Genomic DNA, 26307 nt, shown 5'->3' on the forward strand with positions numbered 1-26307 from the left:
ATGGCACATAATTTGCACCATTCCACCTCTCCCTTTACTTTTCCCCCAGTACATTCCTCCCTCACCCCTTAATTTTATTTTTTAGATGTTATCCTTTCATATTCAACTCACACCTGTGCCTTCGGTCTGTATAAACTCTTCTAATTGTCCTGTCATAATAATGAGAGAGTTCCTATGAGTTACAGTTATCATCCTCCCATATAAGAATGTAAACAATTAACCTTATTAAGTCCTTTGTGATAACACTTTTCTGATTACTCCCATATGGTTCTCCTGATTTCTGTATTTGATTCACCTCTGGTCTTTTTCTTCACGAATACTTGAAAGTCCTGTCTTTCATTGAATATCTATCTTCTCCCCTGAAGATTATACTCAGTTTTGCTGGGTAGGTGATTCTTGGTTGTAATCACAACTTCGTTGCTCTTCAGAGTATCATATTCCAAGCCCTCTGGTCCTTTAATGTAGAAGCTGCCAAATCTTATCCTGACTGTGGCTCCACAATACTTGAATTGTTTCTTTCTGAGTGCTTGCAATATTTTCTCCTTGGCCAACCATCATGTAGCTAGATTTTTCTATCAGCTGATGGCTTCTAGCTGTCACTGCTCCTATCTTGTGTCTTCAGTTATTCTTATCAGATTCCTACTTCATTCCTACTCCAGCAGCTGAATGAGATTTTCCTGACTCCCAAGGATTCATTTTTTATTTAAAAAGCCATAGTTCCCTAAATTTCTCTTATCAAATCAATCATCTTTTTTCAGTCATATTTTAGTTGCCAGATGTTAATGTGATTTATCTCTTTTTTTTAAGTTTTGTCTTTTTTCATAAAACATTTGTGTGTAGATGAGCCAAGCTAGCCTTAGTGTCCTTGAAACTTTGTCTTTTCATTTCTATTTTTCCAGTTTTTAATTGCTAAAAGTTAAATTTTTTCCTCTTTGTAACATCAAACTCTTTACACACAAGTAATAGTCTACTTGTTCCCAAATTGATTTGTGCCTTAATATTTACACCCCAGTTCATTAATTAATAATTTTTTGACTAAAAGTATTCAAATTCCATTTGAAAGGTGTTTCCTCATATAGATACTAATTAGCAGTTGCTTTTTTAAAAGTGAAGTAAATTTTTAACTTCTTTTAAATATCAAAATATTTCTTGTAGCAATTATATATTACATCTTTTAATAGTCAATATGAATCTTTTCCTTTACACAAAAATGCTTTTTCTGTCCATTGCATATATAAATTAAAGAGATAGTATATCTTTTACTAGTATAATTTTGACTTTTGAATAATTGAAGTATATAAGAAGAAACTTCAGGTCAGTTTCAGTTAATTGGAAAAATCATAAGGATAATAAAAGGGAAGAGAACTCAGAAAAATCTACCAATTCTCTAAATTTGTAAGGCTTTTCAAAAAATGTTCTCTATTCTTTTTCCTCTATAAGATTTTTCTAGGGATAAAGATTCCCTACTCCTCCCTCCACAGTCCCTAAACTCTTCTATATAGTGAACCAAAATATTTTGCACTTAAGACCATTTCCTTTTATTTGGAACCATATAGACATAGAAAAGAATTGTCCAGCTCTTCATGTACTCTGCATTCAGCTGTGTGTCCTTGTTTTTCAAAGTTTCTTCAACTATAACATGGGGGTAATAATAGCAGCCATCTCCCACAATTGTTGTGAAATCTCAAATGAGATAATATTTGCAAAATGCTTAACACAGAACTGGCACATAGTAGACCATAGTAAAACATGCTTTTTTTTTTTTTTTTTTTTGTACATTGGAATAAAGTTGTGGGCATTTATTTTCTTTGCATGATTTCAAATTGTTTTCAAAAGTGATTAATGATAGCACATCCCATTTTTGAAAAATAATCTCATTATTTTACAGAAATAGATTCCAAAGCTTCTAGTGGGAAAGCTTTCTGAACTTAATTAAAGATTTCATATTCAAAACTTTTCTAGCTTGGTAGAAAGACCTCCCAAAAACTGGGCTTCGACTTCAAGAATATAGGGTCATCTGCTTAACATCTTTGTACCACTGGCCTGTTTCAAAACATTTTAAAACAAAATGTTTTCGTTTCTCAGGGTGGCAACAGATTTTTCAAAAGGAGAAAGTCTATAGAAATTTTCAAATTTATTCATCAATCTCATGCATTGTGTCTTTCTCACAAACATAGAAGCCGTTCAGAATTGTTCTGTAATTGTTCTCTAGTGTTATGGCCAATAGCTGAGTTTGAAATAAGTTTAGAATCATTTCCTTCAAGAATTAACTCATCTTTCAGGGATTGAGAAACAGCATAAGCAATACCTGTTTTCATGTTTACTCTTTGGATATAATTTTCACTTAAGAAGTTTCTGATTTCCACAAGTGAACCATTCTCTTGAATTAAGCTGAGAGAATGCCTTTGATTATGTTTTGTGAATGACTATAGACTGGGAATTGTTGCACGTTCTTTTTGATTTTCCTGCTTATTAGTTTTTCTCTTCTTTCCAAAGAAAATGACCTCAACATGGATATACACATGAATATAGATATAAAACATGGATATATTTGAAATCCCTCTGGAGAAATCCTTCAGGGACCCTCACAATAACTGTTCAGCCCTTCAGAGAGATGTAAACCTTTACTGTTTCCTTACAGATGCATTATAAGCACACCAATGGTGTGCTACAGTGGAACAAACACTAGCTGTGGTGTTAGGGAATCTGGGTCCTCAACTGATGGTTACTCCTTGTGTGAGAGTGGACAAGCCTCAGTTCCCTCAAATTTAAAACGAGAGATGGAATGAAATGGGCTTTCTGAGGGCCCTTCTCCGTCCTATACCCCTGGTCCTGTGACTTCAGTTCAAATTCTAATCCTGCCACTTGGTACCTGCAGGACTTTGGGGTGTTATTCAGCTTGTCTGACTCTCAGTTTCCTTATCTGCAAAAGAAGAGGTGACAGCAGATGATATTAAAGTCCTTAGCTCTACAGCTATAATTCAATGACCACCAGTTCAAATCCTGGCTCTACCACTTAATGACTGCATAATTTTGGTCAAGTTATTTAACTTCTCTAAGCTTCATGCTTCCCATTTGTAGAATGAGGAGGTAAGGTTAAGATATTTTTCCAACTCAGAATTTATGATTTATAAACATCACATATATTTCTACAATCCAGTTTCCCTGGGGTAAGTATCATTCATTAATAAAGATCTTAACCTTTTTCTAACTTACTAGACTAAGAATTGTTGTAGCTGAAACATTACTACCTGGAACTTAGCTAGATTAGTTTTCAGTTTGCAGAGATACAATCTCATTCCCAATCTCATATGTGAAACCTTTCCAACTTAGTAAAACCATTTTTCAAGAATCCAGGATTCTTTCTAGGCTACCCAGAGGTAACATGGAATGGGATTGGAGAAATAACCACATGCTCAATTGCTTCTTTTGGGCTTTGCAGACATATACCTATTTTGTGTTTATCTTTTTTTTTTTAACCTAAAATCAAACAATGGTTATTTTCTTTCAGCAACAGAGGATCACAAAGAAAACCATTTTCAAATGAGCGAATTTGAAGCATCTCAGCTTTCTGGACCTGAAAATGGTAAGAAAGTAATTCAAAATCCTGAGATGTTCTTGTATTTATAGAGTTATAAATTTAAAGCTGGAAGAGCTCCCAGAAACCATCTAGTTTGATCCTTTCATAACACAGAGAAAAAAAAAAACTGGAGTCAAAGAACTTGACCAAGTAATGAGTGACCAAGTTAGTAAGTGTCAGATGGTGAGATTGGAACTGTGATATGGAAAAAGTTTGAAAGACATCATTTTTGGGCAGTCATTTTATTGATTATGCCAGTAGATAATTAATAAAAGAGTTCAGTGGCCCTGTCCAATGCCAAAGATGGATCATGGCAACCTCTTAATGTTTTTCTGCCCTTGGAAGAGTGGGTGTTCCCAGTGGGGGCAATTTATTCTCATGAAGTAACAATAAGAAGAATGAATGTTATAATGAGAGGTAGACATTCTAATGAAGGGTTGGCGGTTATGACTTTGATTATGTCATTCATAGACAAAGAGAGACTATTTCAAACATCTGTTCCCTTATCCTAACCTGCCTGAGTGGAAAACAGTGGGTCAGAATTTACTTCAGATTAAATTCTTTGTAAGGTTCTCTAGTTGGGTGGGGTTCCCACCCAGGATAGAAAAGCATTTACCCCAGGAATTTGAGCAATCTCATCCATCAACAGTGTTCTTCAGAGAGCAAACAATTTGTAGGTTTCTGGTTTCTAAATGAAGAAATAAGAAGGGAAAACCTCAATCCTAATTTAATAAGTGGTTATTAATAGAGAAATTATCATTTTTCTCAAAACTCGGGTCTTCTGACACTAATGAAATTATAGAGAGAATAATTAAATCTTTAATTGGGCATCTATCTCATTGCCGTTATTCTGGATAGTTGGCATTATACTATAGATAGTGATATAGCAAATTTATCCATGAATTGACCCAGTCAAACAAGCATTTTTAAAGTTCCTATTCTGTTCCAGAGAAACTTATGAGGTGTGGGAGAGGATAACTGATGGATGTGGATGTGGAGATGGCATGAAAGAGACATGGATGACATCTAGTTCACCAATTTTTTCTGTAATTGTTACTTTCTTTACCCTGTGACTAACCAACTCCTGTATCTCTTGCTCCTCTTGTCCTCATGGTTTAGAACAACATCTATCTTTTTGGTAACAATCCCTTTCTCCTTCTACCTGGCCTTGCATTCCTATTCTTATGCAGCTCAGTTTGACACTTGTCCACTTCTTGCCTTGCCCACTTCCACTGTGACCTCTGAAACTCACCATCTATTGTATCCAATTTCCCTTTATCCTAAACCTTATCCTTTCGTACATTTTTCACCTTCCCTCATTCAAAGAAACGTGTTTTCTCCAAAAACACTTAGCACATGACAGACTTTTCCAATGCTGGTCATGCTCTCTTTGATGGCCCTAACACACAGATATTCACAACTAATCACAGTTCTACAGAAGTGGTCTGATCAGAGCAAAGTATCATAGGATTATCCCCTTATTTCATCTGTGAGTCAGTCAAGAAACATGTGTAAATGAGTTCTCAGCTATGCTCCAGGTGGTAGGACTTCAGTCTTGTACTGGGGATCTAAAGACAAAAAGAAAGAAAGGAAGGAAAGAAGGAAGGAAGATAGAAAAAAAAAAGGAAGAATGGGGGAAGGAAGGAAGAGAGTGAGAAAGAAAAAAAGAAAAAGGAAGGAAGGAAGGAAAAAGGAAAGGGGAAAAAAGCAAGAAAACAATTACTACTCTAAAGAAACTTACATCCTAGGAGGGAAGCACATATGTAAGAGTAGATAGTCTTAAAAGTACATTAAAAAATTAGGGAAAGTCTAAAGGAAGAGGAGGCTTTGAGAGAAGGTGACACTCAGTTTTATATATTTCAGAGATATTCACAGAGCACCTGGGTGATGTTCAGGAAGCAAGTGGAAGTAGTGGTTGCTTCCTCAGCACTTCAGACTAAATAGGTCCAAGATAGAATTCATCATGGATGGAACCATGATCTTTCTTCTGCTCTTCTTCCAGCATACCTGAGTACTGTAGGACAGACCCATCAAACCCAGGCATTCAGATCTATAAGCAGAAATTATCCTTGACTCTTTGCTCTCGCTCATCCACACATTCAGTGAGCTGTCAGTTTTGTAATTTTATCTTTATGGCATCTCTTGAATCCATTCCTTTCTTTCTGCTCACATAGTCCTCACTATCAAGAATATCAAGTCAGTTGAGAATTAAGCACTTACTACGTGTCACATATTATGCTAAGCTCTGGGGATAGAAAGAAAGGCAAAAATGTGGCCCCTGCCTTGCAGAAGCCCACATAAAGGAGGGGCCCACAGGAAAAAACTTGCACATCTAAGTTATTTACAAGGTAAGTAGCATAGGTAATCTCACAGATAATCTCAGAAGAAGGAGACCAGCTCACAGTGGGACTAGGGCTGAGTTCTGCAGGAAGACTGGAAGCAGAGGTGAACAAGGAGAACTTTCCCATCATGGGGAGACAGTCAGTAGAAAGTCACTGTGTAGAATGCTAGAGCAGCAGGCTGGGAACCAGCAATACTCGAGTGTAAGTACATGGAGAGCAGAAAAGTACAAGAAGCCATCCAAGGTGGGAAGGGGCAGCTTGCAAAGGGCTTTAAAGCCAAACGGGAGTTTTAAGTCTGATCCTGGAGTGAATAAGGAGCCACTAGACTTTATGGAATAAGGAGGGTGGTGAGATGGACAGTCAGACCCGTGCCTCAGAAAGCTGAGGATGGATTGGAGAATAAAATTTTTCAGGGACCCCATGAAGTAGTCCAAGTGCGAGGCAAACTGGGCCTGGCTCACGGGATCACTGGTATGAGAGAAAAGGGCACCTACACAATGGATGTCATGAAGCATAGGATAAGACAAGACTTAGCAACAGTCTGGTCCTTGTGGGTGGGCTACACGTGGAGTCAAGAATGATACAGGTTATTGGGAGGATAGTGGTGCAAGACCGTGATCCACAATTACTCTGAAGGACTTAGGATGAAAAACGCTATCCATCCCAGAGCAAAAACTAATTGTGTCTGAATATAGATTGATGCATACTTTTAAAAATTTTATTTTTCTTGAGAATTTTTTTGAGGAGGAAATCTACATTTTCTTTTACAACATGACTTTTATGGAAATGTTTTGCATAACTTCTCAAAGGTCTTCTTAATGGAGGTGGGGAGAAAGGGAGAGAATCTGGAATTCAAAAGTTTTAAAAACAAAAAACAAAATTTAAAAACAAATGTTTTACATGGAACTAGGGAAAATAAAAATATTTTTAAAAAACAACTGGAAAAAAAGTTCTGAAGAAGAGAGGGGTTTAGAGGAAAAGATGTTCAGTTTGAGATAGCCAAATGACAGTTGGAATGAGAGATTGTAGCTCAGGAGAGAGAACCCCAGGAAGACCTGAGCAGTTGTGAAAAGGTTTGCAATCATTGCTGAGAAGGGCAAGGTCGGTCAGCAGGAGGTGTAAAGTCCGCTTTGCTTCAGGAGGGGCCCAGTTGAGATCTGATGACATAAATCTGGAGTGGCCCCAGTCCACATGGTTCTGTGATTTCTTCCGGCTCTGTTCCACACAGGAGTACGAACAAAGGTAGGAACAAAGGGGCGGACTAATTTAAAGCTGGGATTTGACAAGGCATAGAACGAGGGTTCCAGGGAGGGACTGGCACATGCAGTCCTTCTGGCATCTTCAGCTTCTCTTCCTCTCTACTGACTATTCCTTCTCTTCCTAGAAACATATATCAGTCTACCAAATATAGTTTTAAAAAATCAAACCCCAGCTTCTCTATTTACTTGCTTTTAGCGTGGAAGCTTTTGAAAGAATAGTTTATGCTCACTATTTTCACTTCCTCAACTTAACCCCTGTCAGGCTTCTGTCTTCAATGCTCTAAACTTCAATACTCTACCCTCTCAGAGATGTATTATGACTTATAAGCATTTGTTTTCTTTCTTTCTTTTTTTCCCCCTGATACAATTGAGGTTAAGTGACTTGCCCAGGGTCACACAGCTAAGGAAGTGTTAAGTGTCTGGGGCTAGATTTGAACCTGAGTTCAAGGGTTGCTGCTCTACCCACTGCACCACCTCGCTGCCTCAAGCATTTATTTTCTTTCCCAATTGAAAGAAACAAAAACAAACAAACAAACGGACAAAAACAAAAAAAAATGTGAAGAGTCCAAACAGGGAATGAATTTACATTGACCATGTAAATATGTTTTATATCATTCTGTCTTTTCTCCATCATTCTCAAGAGGTGATAACGTTGTTTTTTGACTTTCTGGTGCTGATGTAGGCTCTTGCATTAATCAGAATTTTGAATTTCTAACATTACTATTGTATCAGTTGCTTAATTGGTTCTGCTCACCTCTCAGTCAGTGGTTATCAGTCTTCCCGGGTTCTCTGAAGCTCTCTCTTTTTCATATCCTGTGGCACAACAATTGTTCAGCCTTACTGTGTCAGCAGACACCCTTTCAATTTCCAATTCCTTACCACCACAAAATGAATTACTGTAAATGTTTTTTGGATATGGTCCTTTTTCTATTTAATTCCAAAGAACATATTCAGTTAAGTAACGTTTGGGGAATAATTCCAATTGCTTTATTAAATGGCTGGTCCAGTCCACAAGGCTACCAGCAGGGCATTACTGTGCCTGTTTCCTATAGCCCCCCACAACTGTTGTCATTTTTCTTCTTTTTATTAAGTTTGCCAATCTGGCAGGTATAAAGTAGAAGCTGAGATTTGCTTTAATTTTCATTTTTCTAATCATTAGTGATTTGGAACTTTTTTCTGATGGCTATTGATAGCTTGAATTTCTTTTTTTAGAAAACTGTCTGTGGGTTGTATATGTATAACATCAGCTTGCTTGCTGTCTTGGAGAGAGGGGAGGTAAGGGAGGGAGAAAAAACGTGGAATTCATAATATTACAAAAAATGAATGTTGAAGGCTATCCTTACGTGTAATTGGAAAAATAAAATACTGTGGAGAAAAAAGAAAACTGTCTGTTTATATGTTCTAAACTTTTGTCAATTGAGGAATGAATATTATGCTTGTAAATTTGAATCATTTTATATATTTTGAAAAGAAACTTTCATCATAGAAACTTATTACAAAGGTTTTCTCCAAATTATTTCTCATTTATTCTTAGCTGCATGCAACCTTTTAAAACATAATTTTATTTTTTATTGATGAAAATCTACCTTCTTCCCCTCTCAGCTTCCCGCTATTGAAAAACAGTTTTTTGAAAACTCCTTTGTACCAAATGTGAATAGTCAAATAACACAAGGACATGTGACCCCGAATAGGAATGAATGCAGGCAGCTAAATGTGCTGATCCCCTATTAAGAAATTTTGCTACTTTCTTGTTTGTACTTAGTTTCATATATATATATTCAGCAAACCAAGCAGGTCACTTTAAAGTATTCTTGTTATCATGCTAATATTTAATAATTTACCAAAATGTGCTATCATAAAGCATGTATTTCACATGAACTACAGCGACTTATCGGTAAAGAATTTGACAATGATGACGTTCTTTTGCTCTGTATTTTACTTTTTCTTTTTAAATTTTTTTCCCCAAAACAGTTGCAAAAGATCTTCTTGTAGATTCCCTGGAAGGAGAGGATTTTGAGAAGGAATTCTCATTTTTGAACAACCTACTGAGTCCCAGCTCCTCAAGTACTGGAGAATTTAACCAAGAAGGTCAAAATGTCTGTGGGAGCCCCAACACCACTGTCCCTGGCCAGAATTATGCTTCAGGAGCAGAGTCTCTCGCTAAGTCATCTGGATTCCTCCCTTCACAACTCTTTGACTTGGGCCTCCATGCTGCTGGAAACTTCAGTAGTAAGTGTTTCAGATATATTTTGTTATATGTACATATGTATATATGTATATTTGTATGTATTTTCTTTATATTTGTATATGTATTTTTTTGTTTCTACAAGCAAAACTCTGTGAGTCAATATGAAGATCTTTCAAGTTTATTAAGAATTAACACTGCAAAACTCATATTGCTGTATATAGCAATCAATTTGTGTATAAAATGTTCACCCTTGAAATCATTTCCTTTCCCCCATTTCTTCCTGGTCATCACAGAAAACCCCAATACTCAGCTTCAGTTAATTTACCTTCATTGTATTCTAAGTCTAGGTAGCCCTTTACTTACAAATGATCTCAATTATAATCCATATCACTGCCATGGGAGCTGTGTTAAAAACTTGGAACTTTTGGACAACAGGCAATACAGACTTTATAAATTGATTTTTAAATGGAGTTTTTGAAGCAGTCACTTCATAAATGGTCACAATAATAAAATAGAAACTCTAAAATTGGAAAATTTCAAACAGTGTAGGGTTTAGAGGTTCAGGATACCTTAGAAAATATGCAGTCAAACCTCAAATCCAGACAAGACAAATGCCTTTCCCAAGACCACCTGCAAGTGCAGAATTAGGACTCCAAACTATTAATCGCTGGCCAAGGTCAGGATTCTTTCTACAATACTGTCCTGGGAAAAGTGATTCACTGTCTGGTGCTATTGTATTAAGCTGAATTTAGAAAGGTTATTGCCAGTTAAAGTTGCTTCTTAATACAGATTATTATTATTTGTCTTCTCTCAGCTTTGCCGAGATAACCTTATTCTATAGATGTGAAAATCAAGATTCACAGTCATGTACATCACACTGGCAGAGCTGGAAGAGCTTATACATTATATGTATTATGTACATAAATAATATATATTAATATGCATTAAATAGAAGTTCATACATTGTGGACTGAAGAAATATCCTGGTTTTGTCTATCCAGTTCAGTCATGTTGGACTCTTTGTGGCCCCATGTGGAGTTTTCTTGGCAAAGATACTAGAGTGATTTGCCATTTTCTTCTCTGGCCATTTGATAGATAAGGGAACAAACAGGGTTTAAGTGAGTGGCCCAGGGTCACACAGCTAGTAAATGTCGGAGGCTGGATTTGAACTTAGGAAGATGAGTCTTCCTGACTCTAGGCCCAGCTCTGTCCACCACACCACCTAGCTGCCCGATTGAAATATTTTATTTTTGAGGAGAAACAGTCTAAGGGGATTTCAAATCTTGTTGCCTTTTTTGATGACGTTATTTTTGTGTGTGTCTCACAATTCATTAATTTTTTTTTAAGGCTGGACTTCTCAGGGGGAATCAGTATTTTCTCTTTCACACACAGATTCTGATAACCAGCCTGTGCCTTCACAGAGTAAACCAAAGAAATCATCAATATGTAAGTTGTCTTCTAGTTTCACAAAAAAGAATGAATGGAATTCAAATATTTTTCAGAAGTACCAGTGGCTTAGCGTTTTCTACATAATTAATAGAATGCTTTGCTGAATAAAAGGGAGATTGTTGGGGAGGGAAAGCTGTACATATTGGTGGTCATAGTAAATATTTAAATTGAGGAGCTGAGCTCCTTTCTCTCACTCACTGGCTTGTATCTCAGCCACTAAAAATCAGGTTAGTGACTGACACCCAACATTTTGCCCATAAATAGGACAGCTGCTAAATTTTGAGTACTATTCAAATTGTATAAAACCTCAAAATTGTTGACATGTTTCAAGATTGTAGGGCTTCAGAAATATCAGAATAGTGATTCTCTAACTGCTGTAGGGGACTACAGCTGACTTGACAAGTTTATGTTTCATAAAAATACATAGTGGTGTAGATAAGGTGTATTTGTCTCTGAAGGTACACCCACTTTTATGGTGCATATTAATCCCTGTCAACCTTCAGTCAAAGACACATTGCTCCAATAAAAAGAGGTATGGACCAATAAAACAAAACAGTTTTAGAATTTTAAATAGGTTTGGAGTTGGCATTGAGTTGTAACTAAATGTTCAAAGACATAACAGAGTTCTCCAAGGAGACATTTTATGTCTTGCTTTTTACATATCTTAAACATTTTTTTGATTTTCTGTAAATAAGTTGTCTTTGTTAAAAACCCATTTATAAATATATTATTGCCATTTATTTAGGTATAGATATTAGCCTTAATCTTGAATTTTACCCAAGCATCTTTGCAATGTGGTATCATGCAAGCACAAACCTACCTAGGTAATTGCCACCTCCCAAAAGGAACTTTGGACTTTTGTCTCATTTCAATTTGATTTTTATACCCACTTTTGCAATTTCTTATGGTTTCTAGCAGTTATTTAAGTATAATCCAGAGGACTTCTATGAAATACAAAATGTCTCTAGCTGCTTTTTAGATTTGTCCCTATGCTTGTCCTGTACTATCCCTCCCCACCACCCCACCCAGCCTTCTTGGTGCAAATGAAAGAACCCAGAAGTATTTCTAGTGTCTCTTCCTTTACCCCCAACCCTGAGGCAGTAGTGCTATCCTCCATCCACTTCCCCCTAGCCCAAGTTGCTTCCCTTCTGAGGAATCTCAGATGGGCCCTGGAGGGGGTCCCTCCTTTCCCTCACAGTTTTCACAAATCTCAGGAACCCTTGTTGGTCCTCAGACTCTTCTGCCCACGGGTCATCTTCCTCCCTTCCTCTCCCCTAAAGTAGTAGGGGTTAGAGAAAGATTGCTTTTTTTTTTTAATAGCCTTGTATTTACAAGTTATATGTATGGATAATTTTACAGCATTGACAATTGCCAACCTTTTCTTCCAATTTTCCCCTCATTCCCTCCACCCCCTCCCCCAGATGGCAGGATGACCAGTAGATGTTAAATATATTAAAGTATAAATTAGATACACAATAAGTATACATGATCAAACTGTTATTTTGCTGTACAAAATTTTTTTTTTAGCCTGTGAAGGAAATTCAAAATGCAGGCAGGCAAAAATAGAGGGATTGGGAATTCAATGTAATGGTTCTTAGTCATCTCCCAGAGTTCTTTCACTGGGCGTAGCTGGTTCAGTTCATCATTGCTCCATTGGAACTGATTTGGTTCGTCTCATTGTTGAAGAGGGCCACGTCCATCAGAATTGATCATCATATAATATTGTTGTTGAAGTATATAATGATCTCCTGGCCCTGCTCGTGAGAAAGATTGTTTTTTAAGCCCAGGACCTTTCTACCTTGCCATCCAACTGTCTCCTTTTTTACCCCCAGATTGTTGTTTTGGTTCTGAAATTTAAAAAACAAGCCCTTCCCTGTCTTCGTCTCTCAAAAGCCACCAAATTTGTGGCATCCTTCCTCGCCTCCAGCCGCTCCCCAGATCTGTGCGTGGGACCAGCGAGCTCACTGTCCCGGAGGTCTGGGCTCTTTCCTCATCTCCCAGTGGATCCTTACTCTCCCACCCGTCTGTCACATGTGCACAGAAAGCTGTGCTGCATCTCTGCCAGACCACTCAACACGCCTGTGTGAAAAATCTTTGAGAGAATTCTTTTGGACTAAAATTGTCAATTATATTCTGCTGTGATAGGTTTGAAAATAAGAAACTCTAGTCTACACTCTATTGTTTTAAAATGAGAAAAAAGAAAACTCAAAAATATCCACATTTGATCGATTTAATTAATAATCTCTCATGTATAAATTTCTTTAAAGTATTTGTTTTAAAGCTCTATCAAAATAAGATTATACCAAGATAGAAAACCACTCGTCTTTAATGTCACTCCTCTTCCTTTTTTTGCTCACAGCTCCGGAAGGTGGTAATAATCAAGATATGTCTGCCTGGTTTAACCTGTTTGCAGACCTGGATCCCCTTTCGAATCCAGATGCTATTGGACACTCGGATGACGAACTCCTTAATGCTTGACTAGAATTACTAAGTAGACCATTGAGTAGATAATTATAACGTCCCATCGATGGCCTTGAGGTATCAAACTTTGTAACATATTGCCTTTGTGGGAAGGAGCTCAGACTGCAATTCAGACACAAGCCTGGCGTGTTACAGTCAGACACTTGAGGGGTGGCGTCTGGTAAAGCATCAAGCGAGCACCTTGCTCGGCTTTGTCCATGTTTCCCAGGAATATGTGGAAAGCACCACAAGCCCTTCCGAGCCCGAGAGATATTCCCAAAGGATAGATGCCCATTTCCATGGAAACAGCCTGGCTCGGGCCACGTGACGGGTCGGAGCCTTTCGGGAGCCCAGCCATTGTCTGGCGAGGGGTTCTGTGGCTGCAGTGAGTGAGCGCTGCAGGCGGCGGGTGGGTGTGAGGGCTTGTCTTTGAGGAGCAGGGGCCTTGAGTTCTATGTTAACAGTATTACTGGAACCATATGAGCTTTGTTAGTTTAAAACTAGATTAAAAACTTGACTCGGTCTGAAAGGATATAGAAAAGTAGTGCCTGTTTGCCCACTGGAATCAAGTTTGCTTGTTGCTTAATTTTTTATTCTTTGAAAAGCAGGAGAACCTTTATTCTACTCAACTAAGAATATGGTTAAAGTAGGGTTAGTCTATCCCAGCTAAGTATCTGGAAAACTCTTCCTATCTCACATACTTATATGGAGTAGTCATGGACCTGTAACATACATGCACTCCAAAAGGGGAAAAAGCATATACAAATGCCCAAGCAAGCCCACAACAGTGTCTTCTAGAGGCACACTGAAGATGCTTTCACCTGTATTCGATTTAGGTCCTATTAGTGAAGAGCAGGCTCCTTTAAGATTTTTGCATGTACTTTTCCCCTCTTTTGCAGTGGCTTCAGGCCCCGAGGGCAGAAAAACAGACCGCAGGCTTCACTGGGGGAACGGCTTGATTTTGCTGGTGGGGGATGATTTTAGGCCTATAGTTCTTGTGGCAATTTGTTACAGTTGAATCAAGCTTTGAGGCAAAGTCTTTCAACTACTAGTAAAGGTCCAGTAGCCTCAGTTTGTGTGGGGAAGAGCTGATGAGCAGTGTGAAGTGTGCAGTATGGCTTCTTAGTATCATGACCTGCTTTTGTTCTTTTTACTGGTGGCATCTTTGGCCCCCAGTACGCTCCTCTGCTACCTGCTCACCGGATATGTTCACTGTTGCTTCCGTGTGTGCCTATGGACACAGAGCATTTCTGGAAATCGAAGCCTTCACTTAAGCCACAGCATGTATCTTGTCCTGCTTAGAAAACAAGGCAGGGGAAAAGGAAAGCTAGTCATTTCCAGAGAACAAACCACTCAGTTAGGTGTTGGATACGCTTTTGGGGGGATTAAAAAATTAGGTGGAAAAAAAACACAGTAGCAGAGGTTTTCATTAAAAAATACTTCCAAGAACTAACTTACATTCATGTGGCTCTTCATTCAGTTGTTTCTATTTCCCCAAAAGAAAAGTGTGCTTTTGTTCTAACAAAAGTGTAACACTTTTCCTTTCATGGCTTTGTACTCACTAACACTCATTGCCGAATATCCAGATGTTGCTTTCTTCCAAGGAAACAAACAAGGGTGTCAGGAAACCATACTGTAAATATTTTGGTGCTCTCAAACTATTGAACTGTAGGTGCTCAAAATAATGGCTGCTTTGATCGACAGACTTTAAGAAGGGCGTGAAACGTCAGATAGAGTTGCATTTCTTTCTTTCTTCCTCTCCACACACCCATGAAAAATGTCCATGTAACCTCTGAATTGGGCTTGGCTGCTTCACTAAGTAATCAAAGCAGGCCCTTTAAGAAGGCATGAAAAACCATGTAGGGCATAAAGGTCTCAGTTTAAAAGCACTGCCTGAACTTCTTTGAAAACGTTCCTTCTGTAATTAAGGTTAGAGAATCTTTCACTCTGGCTGAGTCCAAGACAAAGAGCTTGAAGGCCCTTCGGATCTGATAACTGAGTATACTACAAATAATCTAACAAATCAATATATCAAAATGAAGTCAAGGAGACTAAAAAGTTTTAATAAAACTGTGGAGTAATTTTTTTTCTTCTTATTTTACATCAACCAATTCGTTAAAAGGCAATAAACTATCATTAAGCTTTCAGAGTATGGGAAGCATATTCTTAAGGGAAAAAAAAATAACCCCTTACCATTTTTTTATACTGATTGCTTGGGGCGGGGGAAAGGGGGGGGAAAGGTAGCAAATCTCTTCCTCTATGTTTTTGTACCAGAGAAGAATGGATTTATATTATACAAATCTAATGAATGGCTTCAGATACCTTTTATCTATAGAGACCACATCCAAATCCAATAAGGTGGGTTAGGTATATGTTAAGATCAAGATTAATGTAACTTTGTACTTTTTGAAACCTTTAATTTATAGAATTTTATAGTTATGAAATATTGGGAACTGGAATTATAGCTGCACATTCAAAAGAAGTGTTTGCATTAGAAGTCACATTTTGTCAATCATCAGCGATAGATGGTTTAGTTCAGCTTTACAAAGCAAGTCTGGAGGGTGCTACGGATACTTTCGTCTTCAAACACTTTAGAAGTGGTGTCATCCCACTGTCTAGAAATTAAAAAATCTTGATGCATTGTTTGTCAGTTATCAGGATTTTCACTAAGAGCTAAATTCACTGAATTCTTGTAGTTATCCAATAACAATGAAAATAAAATGGAGCAATTGATATTACTTTTGTGAGATTGATTCTTTCAAGATTCAAACTGGGAAACTTTTGTTTCTTCATTATAAATAATGATAAAAAATCACTTATTTCTGAACCCCAAAATACTGGATAATTAATTACATATGTGTCATCAGTGCACCCAAAAGATCAGATTTGGAAAAAGACTTGAAGCAGAAATATGCAAAGCCAGAACATGACCTGATTTACTGGTGGCAGACCAGGATTAATTCTAGTGATTGCTAGTTTAAAGAAGCTGCCCTAAAGGGGGCATTCTTGTACTTTCTTACCTTGGGGAGAAGAAAATCAATCCATTCTGGAAATGTTGGAAGTTTAAGAAATAAAACTTTAAGAAAGGTGAGCTTAATGGGCATTATTAGATAATTCAAGATGTTGGGAGTCAGGCAATTTAGGTGTCAAGTGAAACATCTTACATACTCCTATCCTCCCAAGGCTAGAAGGGATAGGGCTATGTGTAAAGAAAGTAAAACGAGCTGGATCCAGATTTAAAAGCTCTTCCTCCTGAATTTTTATAAACTGAGGGCATCTCTGATGACAGCAAAGGCCTGTTCCTCAGACTAAGGTACAAATGGGACAGCCAGAAGGCAAGCAAGTGGGAAGACCCAGCTAACGTTAATTAGGTGCCAAGATTTCGAAATCCAGCAAATCCTATAGTAGCTATCTCTTGAATACAATTCTTAAACCAGCCCATGAAGAGATCTTTTTTCTCTAAAGAAAAACCAGGTTTAGAAACATATTTATTGAGGAAGCAGCTAGACAGGGCAGTGGATAGAACATTGGCCCTGGAGTCAAGAGGATCCGAGTTCAAATGTGCCCTCCCACACTTAACATTAGCTGTGTGACCCGGGACAAGGCATTTACTTGCAGCTGCCTGTAAAAACAATAACAAAAAAAGCCACCAAACAAAAATATATTTACTGAGATCCTGTTGGATTAGGTCAGCATGTCTTGAGATTCTGTATCAAAGAAATCTCTTACCTGTAGTAATGTTTTTTGACTTCAAATATTGAAAATTCCCAGAACTAATTTTGTCTAAGTGGTCAGTTGTGGGTCTTCCCCAGAGTATTTTGCCTTCTGCCGTTAGCTCTCTCTTCCCTAAACTTCAAGGTCAGACTTTTATCAAAGAATAGGGAAAGCAAACAAGCCAGTGAATGCTTTCCATCTGGGACTCTGTCCATAAGCTGTGACCCTGGGAGAATTCTTTTTCTGGAAGTTCATCCCAATACCCTTAATATCTCTATCTATATAACCTGACAACACCGAGTTAAAAACTGACAATAATAATGGCACCTGATTTTTGTACAAGTCCTCAAATTTTAAAAGCATTTCAAATTTTGTTTCCTTTAGATCTTAACAACTATGTAAGGTTAGAGGTTTTTCTAAGGAGCACAGAACTTCGTTTTCCTCTAAATCCAAATCTCAGTCCTATGCATAGAGGGTACAGCAGCACAGAGCAGTAATATTCACCACAGACAAGATGCAAGTCATATACTTATATTAACAAGTGTCTTGTAAAAAACCAAACAAATCAATGCAACACAAGTGACATTCTGGAGAATTTATTTAAGGGCTATGAATCAGATGGGCGTGGCTAGGCTGGAAAACTTCTTCTAAGAAGAAATGTCTTGCAGACTTAAGTCTCAAATCCATATTTTAGTAAACAAAAAATCGCTGCAAACAAAAACTTTTCTACATACCCAAAGATAAGACTTTTGAAAAAAGGAGCCATATGTAGCGACAAAGACTGTAAACAACACATTGTAAATCTCATGTAGCTTTCTGATAAAAATCAAGATTTTAAAAAACATACTGACAAAAATAACTTATTTTGGCAAGAGAAAAAATTCAGGCTACGTCCCAAAGGCAGTGAACTGCTGTGAAAACGATTCTATATTTTGGAGAAAGCTTGTAGATACCAACTGAAGGAGAAATGATCACAGTAGCTTCCAAATGTAGGTTTCTTGCACATTTAATACTGTCAAGCCAAGTAACAATGATAGACGAATGAAGATTAAGATGCTGGAAATCACATCTCAGCTAATCCTACAGTCTTCAAAAGGGTAAGGAAAGAGAAATATGAATAACTAAAAGGAAGAGGACAAAAGAAAAGTCACCTACCATAACCCAGCTTGGTAACTCGAATTACAAAGGAAGAGCTTTATTAACAAAATCATAGGGTAATATTCAATTTTAGCTAATTAAAGATTTTAATTTAATTTGGTTTTGACTATTTTAGCTTCTTAGTTTTTAATTTTCAAGAAAAAGTCATTGTTATTTTTGTCACTGGTAGCAATGGAGGTTTCTTTTCTCATTTAACGTGGGCTCCAATGTCTCCCAGCTTTCCCTACTAAAGCAGTAAGATACTTCATGGTACCTGGTACCTCAATGCAAACACTAGCAAGGTTGGCGGTCTCCGCTGAAAAAGCCTGTACCTCAACCCAAGATGAATGTCTTACGAACACATGCTACTAGTCCAAAGCGGAGCATAATCCATCACTATGGATGGAAATCCCAGCACAGGCCTTTCATTCTTCAGAGAAAGGAAACGAGCCGGGAAGCAAACTTACCTCAGGTTACAACGGACACTTCTTAGAAAACCCACTCTTTAACTTTTACCAGTGTTTCTTTCAATAGTCATCTATAACATAGCTCCTGGAGCTGATGTTCTTCTGGGTACTGGAGAGGACAGCAAAGCAGCAAGGGTTGACTAGATCATCATCTTGCTACTTTACGTGCCTCTAATTTTTTGGGATCAGTTGACTACTGTAAATCATTCCATTTACAACAAATTAAAGAAACAACAATACTTCTAGAACAAAAATATAATGCAAACTTTTCACGGAAATATTCTTTTAACAGTAGGAAGGAAAAATATCTGTTAACTCCACCAAGATGCACAAATACCTTGTCTTTACATAAAATTTAAACTACTTTTTTCCATGAGGCACCGACAATTCTTAAGGTACAACGTACACACTTAACACCTTTTATACATATGAGAATATTTAACATCATTAACAACACTGATGTACAGGACAATTTTTCAAGGAAAACTTTTCTTATAAGTGCACACCCTCAATGTAAATTAAAGATGCAATGAGATTTTTCCAATACCTCCCCAAAATTCTCTTCTCTTTATCATCAGTGTGCTATTTGTTGTTGGCTGTTCTACTTAAAATAAGTTCTTCAACTAGGTTTAAGCTGTAAAGTGCCAAGTCAAAATTTTTCAATATTAATAGTAGTTACAGCACCAATGATATAGCTGGATTAAAAAAAAATATCTTAATTATGAAATGTTTCTAAAGCACAGAGTAATAAGTGAACCCTATTGGTAGCATGTAGGGCACTTTTATTATTTAACAAAAGAGATGAAAAGTAGGTTTTCAGTTAATCATCACTTTCTTCCAGCAAAATCTACATGCTAGAAAAAAATGAAAGCTTTTCTGCTTCACCAGTCATTTCTTCCACAGGTAGAACAAAACGGCTTCTTCATATCACAGCATTTTAAAAGGTCCCACTGAATTTCCAATCTTAAGTGGACGTTTTTGCACATCCTAGCGAAGAATTTATGGAATGTAAGACTTATTTTAGTACTCATGATAAGCCATATCATTAACAGGGGAAAACAAGCAATTGTTATCACTTCTCGAGCTTTGAGGAATGAGATTATAGGATTTAAAGTTGAAAGGTATCATCTAGGCCAACCATCACTCTCATTTACAGATGAAGAAACCCACCAAGAGTTGGCTGGCCTCCTGCCACCAATTTGATTAAATTCTCACTCCAAGTCTTGCGCCCTTCTCTTACACCACACCACCTGATATTCAAGTTCAAAGATAATAAATTGGCTTTTTATTTTAAGAAAGCTATCTGACAGCAAGGAAAACTCATCTACAGAAAAAAAAAATGAGGACAGTCTTCTCCAGAGGAACACTTACTCTTCTCAGCCCCGACCCTCCACCAGAAACGTGGTACAATGTTTGATTTGGAGATGGCAGACCTACATTTCAGTCCCAGTTCAGCCTATTAATTATGTGATGCAACAAGTCATTTAACCACTTTTGGCCTCATTTTCCTCATCTGTAAAATTAAGGAGTTCAAGGAGATGATCTCTAAGGTCCCTTTCTTAGCCCTAAATCCATGATTCTTGACCTGAATATGTAATTAATTTATGCTACCTCTGCCACTATGTGAATATATGCATAAATATACATACATACACACACGCCTACTTAGGAGGTGTGTACACTGCTAGGTTAATATTTTTGGAACATAATAACACTTTCTAAACTATTATTTTCTCCCAAATCTCATCCATTAAAAATTTGATTCTATTTAATAGCTCATAAACCTAAGAACTTAATTGTAGTAGCAACATTATATTTAAGATTAAGCGTCATCTTAAATTCATCAGATGCCATGAAAAAAGATTGGTGAAAGGCTGATAGAGTTGTTAATATTTTTTCAAAATTACAATAGAAGCTTATGCTGAAATTAGCCCTTTGGCAATTGCTGTAAAGTTCTATATCAAATCAAATGAAACAAAAAAACTCAAAGCTCAACATCTAAAGAATGCATTCAAGCTTAATTTGGAAGCCAAGAGAAGTATTCTATTTGAGAACTGAGGATTAGATAAGATTTTGTTTCAATTCCAAGTCAACATAAAAATTCTTAAACATCTGCTTCAAGTGTAATTTTTAAATGTTTCAGATTTAGTAAATGTGGAACATTTCAAGGTATTGCCTGTCTGTGTTGGATAGAGGTATACATCTGGGTAAAAGCATTCGATTTGCAACCAATCTGGATTATTTATAATTTTTCTAAAGGTAGGTGTATAAGAGAAAGAGAAAATATAGCAGATTATTAAAATTCAAAAATTATCTGGGAACTGTAGTGTTCTTAGTTATTGATTTCAACTTCCTCCTGCACCTTTCACCAGAAGCACTAACAGACCCAAATTAATGGATTTGTTTTTCATCTCTTCATATCCCTGGCTCTTTTTTAGTAGAGTAGCTAATGAACAATGAATTATCTCAGACAGAAACAAGATGGCAGAGAAATGGGATTTTGAGATAACTGGATGATTAGCTTCTGAATAATTGAAAGCTTTGCTGCACAAGGAGATATTCAGAATTCATCTCAGATAAAAAGGGTATCAAAGTACACTGTACCTACCAACTGATGTGTAACAGATTTATTCAAATATTTGCATATGGCTAAGTCACATCATTTTAAAATTACTTAACAGGTTTTGATCAACCAATTGTTTGAAAGGAACATGAATACAAATTTGGTACAGTCTTTTGAAAACACTTATTGCTACTACCAGTTTTTCCCTGAAGGGATAGAACTGTGAGCTTAGAAAAACTATGGCTGATTGAACATTAAAGTTGTTTTCTCCATTTCAAGTGCCTAATACTGGATTCTGACGATAATATTTATAGGGATATAAAATTATTGCATATTAAGATAGATATTGTATGAAGTTTTTAAAAGGATGTTTCTATTAGTTTTATTTACTTTACTTTGACACTGCACAAGTTGCCCCTCAAACTCTCTACAACATAACCACTAATGTTCTTATCTTGAATTTTTCGGAGAGTTGCTTTGATAATCAAATACCTATAGCTATTGGTTCTATTTGCAGTTTTTTGTGTGAGGACTTGCTGAAGCTGAAACTTGTGTCACTGGGAGAAGAGCCCCCTCTTTAATTTCCTTTCCATTTTAATTATCCTTTCTATTTTTTCCCTTACATGGAAAAAAAATCCCACAAAACAAACAAAAAAAACCATATCTAACCATACCCTCAGAGACTGAGATCAGGAGGGTGACCTTTGGGGAGGGGGCAAGAAGGGGGACCACTGGCTGTAGTGGAACAGAGCACAATCTGCCCTGAATAAATCCACAACACTGACTGCAAGGTTACAAAAGCAAGGGAGAGGAACCATGCACAGCCACATCAGGATCACTTGGGGTTACAATACACTGAGGGTGGAGCTGAAGAAGTGATTTTTGTGCTAAGGGGGAAGATCACATGATTTTACACATTGTCAAAAACTAGAGGAGTATTCTAACTCCTAACTATAGTGATCAAGAATGGGGGTTAAGTTACTTTTTGGCTCATTGATTTTCTAACAAAACTCCACTGATAGCATATTAAAGCACTTGTATCCAGAGTGTAGGTTTTTTTTTTCACCATGCAGATAAAGGTATACAGGAATCTTAAATGTGGAAGAGGGAATAGCACTTTTAAAAGGATGGTTTATCCAAAGCACAAAACTTTTGACATCAAAAAACAACATCACATAATGAACTAATATTGCTTTGTGTTGTTTTTTTGTTTTTGTTTTTTTAACATACAAACGTTCAATGCATTTATTTATCGGTTGTTGGTTGGGAGAAGAACAGTCAAGCAACTAAGATTGCTGGAAAATTTCAACAATCCCTTTGGTCCCAGCAGCTGGAGAACAGCTGAGAATAGCATACATCTAGAAAAGGAAACAAATAAACAGTGGCCAGGGAAATGTCTTCTGAACATCCTATTGTCTGCTATGCATCTGAAAATTAACATTTGTTATTATTATAAAATAGTCATTTTCATATAAAAGATGGTTGTTCTTGCAGCATCAGTAACTTCTCCCTTTGGTAATTATGTTTGCAGGGATCTGTTTGCTCTTAAAAAAGTCTAACTTGGGACACAAAAAACATTGTGATAAAATGGTCCACCAAAAGTAAAGAATGATACAGCTTTTTTTCTTTAAACCAGTGCTTAAAAAAAAAAAAGTGGGGATGTGAACTGAGTTTGAGACTTCACAAATGGGATACAGCAGTCCCAAGCACTGCTTGCTTACGGAAGCTCATCATGACATCATCACCACAAACAGCTGAGGCATGTCACTATCAAAAAGCAGGAGTCTCTTGGGGCAGACTCAATGCTGGAGAGAGGCGTGGCCCGGAAGGCTCCCTCCCGCCTTGTTCCCAACTAGGTTCTCTCGGTTTCCCAGAGCAGCGCCCGGGTGGCGGCGACCTATCCTTCCGCCTCCTCCAAGGGTCCCGACTGCTGGAGCAGAGAGGCCTGCGGGATCACGGTACTCGTTCCTCGAGAGATCCGCTCTTGCTCTGGGCTGGCAGACAGGGAGGCCATGGTGATGGGCTGCAGCAGAGTAGGGGCCATGCCGGTGGAGACAGTCAGGCCGTGGCTCGAGCCCTTCAGGGTAAGATCCTGGGTGGGAAGAAGTGGCTTGAGGATGCTGACCAGGCAGAAGGCAGAGCCGCTCTTAGGGATGAAATTCACTTTGTTCTTGTCAGGACAGTAAAAGGCTGGGATTTCATGGAGTTGCTTTGGCCTAGGGTCAAAAGACAGATTACAAAATTTTTTGTCTATCTGAAGTTTTCCAGGTAATCAGTAAATACATAAGGAAAATCAATGAATATAAAAGCCAACTGGCTCCCTCCCTCCTAAAGTAGTTAGAGTAAAAAAAATACTTTAAATGGGACATGTATTTATGATGCCATTGTGGAGTAGAGAAAACTACAATAAGCATAGTTGCCATTTTCTTAAGAACCATCTTTCAAAGTCAACAAAGAATGGTTAACCCCAGATTTTCGATTTAGGAAGCAGTCAGTAAAGACACACACTGGCCTAAAGAAATACAAAAAGATATTATATAAATTACAATATAATATTTCAATTGCAATAGCCACCTGAAATGTCTACAAATTCTGGCTGTTAAAATGAAGCATTAACATTTCACACAGGCCATACAAGTACCTGTTGTTAACTGCAGAGATCATCAAAATTAATGCAAGACAGATACCTTACAGTTTCAGAAGATAGCTAAGAGGATCTCTTCACTGTTTTCTTAGCAACATAATCAAGCACAAAAACAAACTTAAACCTAGGCTTTGGCTTTAGAGTCTATTCTGAAGGCTTGCCGTGGTGCTTCTGAATTCAGGCATTACATTCAGAAAACACAGAGCAACTTGTTGTCCCCAGACCTAGACCAAGCAGCCTTCTCTCACCCTGACGATGCTATAGGGGACCGTTTCATTCTTTTGGAAAACTATCCACAGACAGATCTAGTTTCACTAATACTGACCCAATATATCAGTGTCAGAACTATATTCTTGATTAAAGAAAAAAATCACTCATTCAGAGACTAAGGCAATAAAGTTTTATTTCTTTTAAGCTAGAAAGCTGAGAGATAAACTATATAGTATCTCTCGTAGGAGGACATAATTGCTCTAAAGAAAACCCGTGCATTTTTTTTCCCCTTTCAAGTTAAAAAAATAAAAATTATTGGATTATTCTGGGAAGATAGCAGGGGCAAGCTGATAAATTTCAAGCTCTCCCGATTTCCCCCCAAATAGAACAAATATGTACCTCAGAGTGAACACAGACTAGTGAAAAATCAAGAAGATTTGGGGCAGAAGAGGGGTCAGCCTGACAAATTCAGAAGGAAGGCTCTGGACTGAAGTATAAATACCTCAGGCTAGCTTCTGTAGAAACACCCAGAGGGGACCCTTGGGGTGAGCTGGGCTTGGCTAGAGCCTCAGCAGGAACCACAGAGACTTTCACCTCCTAGATTGTTTGTGGAGTCCGGGTCTGAGTTCCGGAAGACTGCTTGGGATAACACGGCCTTGGGTAAGGAGCCAGCACACCTTGGGGCAGGGATGCTGCTCACTGGGGCACTTGCAGAAGCTGAGAGCTCTGGGTTTGGGGTTCCTGGTCAGAGGGGAGCGCAGAAGGGAAATAAGAGGCACCATCCCCGCAAGATTGGAGGTGCTTATACTAATACTTCTGTTTTAAAAAAAAAACAAAACAAAGATCCATTAAGAAAAAAGAACCCCTCCATAGAAACATACTATGGGAACAGGGAAGACAAGGTTCATCTTCAGAGGAGGATACTCTAATAAAAAACAAAACAAAGCAAAACAAAAAACACTTCTACTCCACAGAGTAACAAATAGCTACATTCCCAGAGAGTTTATAGAAGAACTCAAAAAAAGATTTTAAAAATCAAATGACATTGAAGAAAAAATAAAATAAAAAAGTAAAAAACATCCAAAAAACCCCACAAAAAGATTACTAAAAAAAGGTAACCAGCTAGAAAAGGAGGTGCAGAATCTCAAAGATGAAAATAATGCTTTGAAAATTAGAAATGAGCAAGGGGAAGCCAGTGAATCTATGAGACAGCAAGAAATAACAAAACAAATTATAAGGAATGAAAAAATAGAACATTTTCTAAGAAAAATTACAGATCTGAAGAACAGATCAAGAAGAGAAAATATAAGAATAATTGGACTGCCAGAAAGTTGGGACCAAAAAAGAGAACCTTGACACAGCAGGAAATACTCCAAGAAAATTATCCAGGTTATAGAATGAGGGAAAATAGAAATAGAAAAAAAATCTCTAATCACAACCTCAAAGAGATCCTTTGTGGAAAACATAGAGGAGTATTACTGTTAAATTCAACCTCTCAGATCAAAGAGAAAATTTTACAAGAAACAAGAAAAAAAAACCAATTCAAATATGCTGGAATTGTACAAGGCTTATCAGTAGCTACAATAAAGGACTGCAGGTCCTGGAATCATAACTACCAACAATCAAAAGAATTACTCCTATGACAAAAAATATCATATCCAGCAAAATTATCTAAATTTTCAATGGGAAAAAAATGCACATTCAATGATCTTGCAGTTTCAGGTCTGTCTATCAATCAAACCCAAACTTAACAGAAAACTTAACCTACAAGAGTCAACATCAAAAATCAATTTTAAGGAACTTAACATGGACAAATTGTTTATTAGGTTTTTTTAAGATTCACATCAACAAAAGAGTAGCTCAAAAGAAAGAGTGTGGCAGAGTTAAGGTAAAAATAGTAATCATGTTATACAAATGAGGTATAGAGGAAGAATAGACACAGAGATATTAAAAGAGGGAGGAGGGCTCTTAGTTCTGAAAACCTACTCACATTGGGCACGGTTAAATAGGTAATATTACATACATATTATGAAGGATATAGCACCCTTCAAAATCTATAAAGAAATGAGAGGGAAGGAATGGGCAAAGGAGGATGCAAAGTATAGGGGAAGAAGCCAAAGGAGGGATCCATAGATGGGGGGAAATTAATAGCAAGACAAGTTATGAAGCAGAATTTAATTAAAGAGTCAGCAGTGATAGGCTATATGTGTGTGTGTACACACACACACACATACGCACACATATATTTTCCCTTAACTGTAGCTTGTTTGGGGTGGAGGAGGTAGGGAAAATGA

General features: G+C 37.4%; 2 protein-coding genes across 3 annotated transcripts in view; one reads left to right on the forward strand and one right to left on the reverse strand.

The window, feature by feature from the left end:
- The window catches only part of ICA1L (islet cell autoantigen 1 like), a 77165-nt gene extending 61149 nt beyond the window's left edge, over positions 1-16016 (forward strand). Inside the window, exons 10-13 of one of the 2 annotated variants that reach the window (XM_051983760.1) lie at positions 3512-3586; positions 9153-9410; positions 10717-10815; positions 13178-16016. In XM_051983760.1, the coding sequence (XP_051839720.1) occupies positions 3512-3586; positions 9153-9410; positions 10717-10815; positions 13178-13296 (551 nt within the window). In that variant the 3' untranslated portion in view covers positions 13297-16016. The remainder of the gene's footprint in view (positions 1-3511; positions 3587-9152; positions 9411-10716; positions 10816-13177) is intronic. The other variant, XM_051983761.1, reaches the window with a different exon arrangement.
- Positions 16017-17572: 1556 nt separating this feature from the next.
- Positions 17573-26307, reverse strand: part of FAM117B (family with sequence similarity 117 member B) — a 103578-nt gene continuing 94843 nt past the window's right edge. Inside the window, exon 8 of the mRNA XM_051983766.1 lies at positions 17573-23375. Within this exon, the coding sequence (XP_051839726.1) occupies positions 23057-23375 (319 nt within the window). The 3' untranslated portion in view covers positions 17573-23056. The remainder of the gene's footprint in view (positions 23376-26307) is intronic.

Source organism: Antechinus flavipes, chromosome 3 (genome assembly GCF_016432865.1).
Source record: "Antechinus flavipes isolate AdamAnt ecotype Samford, QLD, Australia chromosome 3, AdamAnt_v2, whole genome shotgun sequence".
Lineage (NCBI taxonomy): Eukaryota > Metazoa > Chordata > Mammalia > Dasyuromorphia > Dasyuridae > Antechinus > Antechinus flavipes.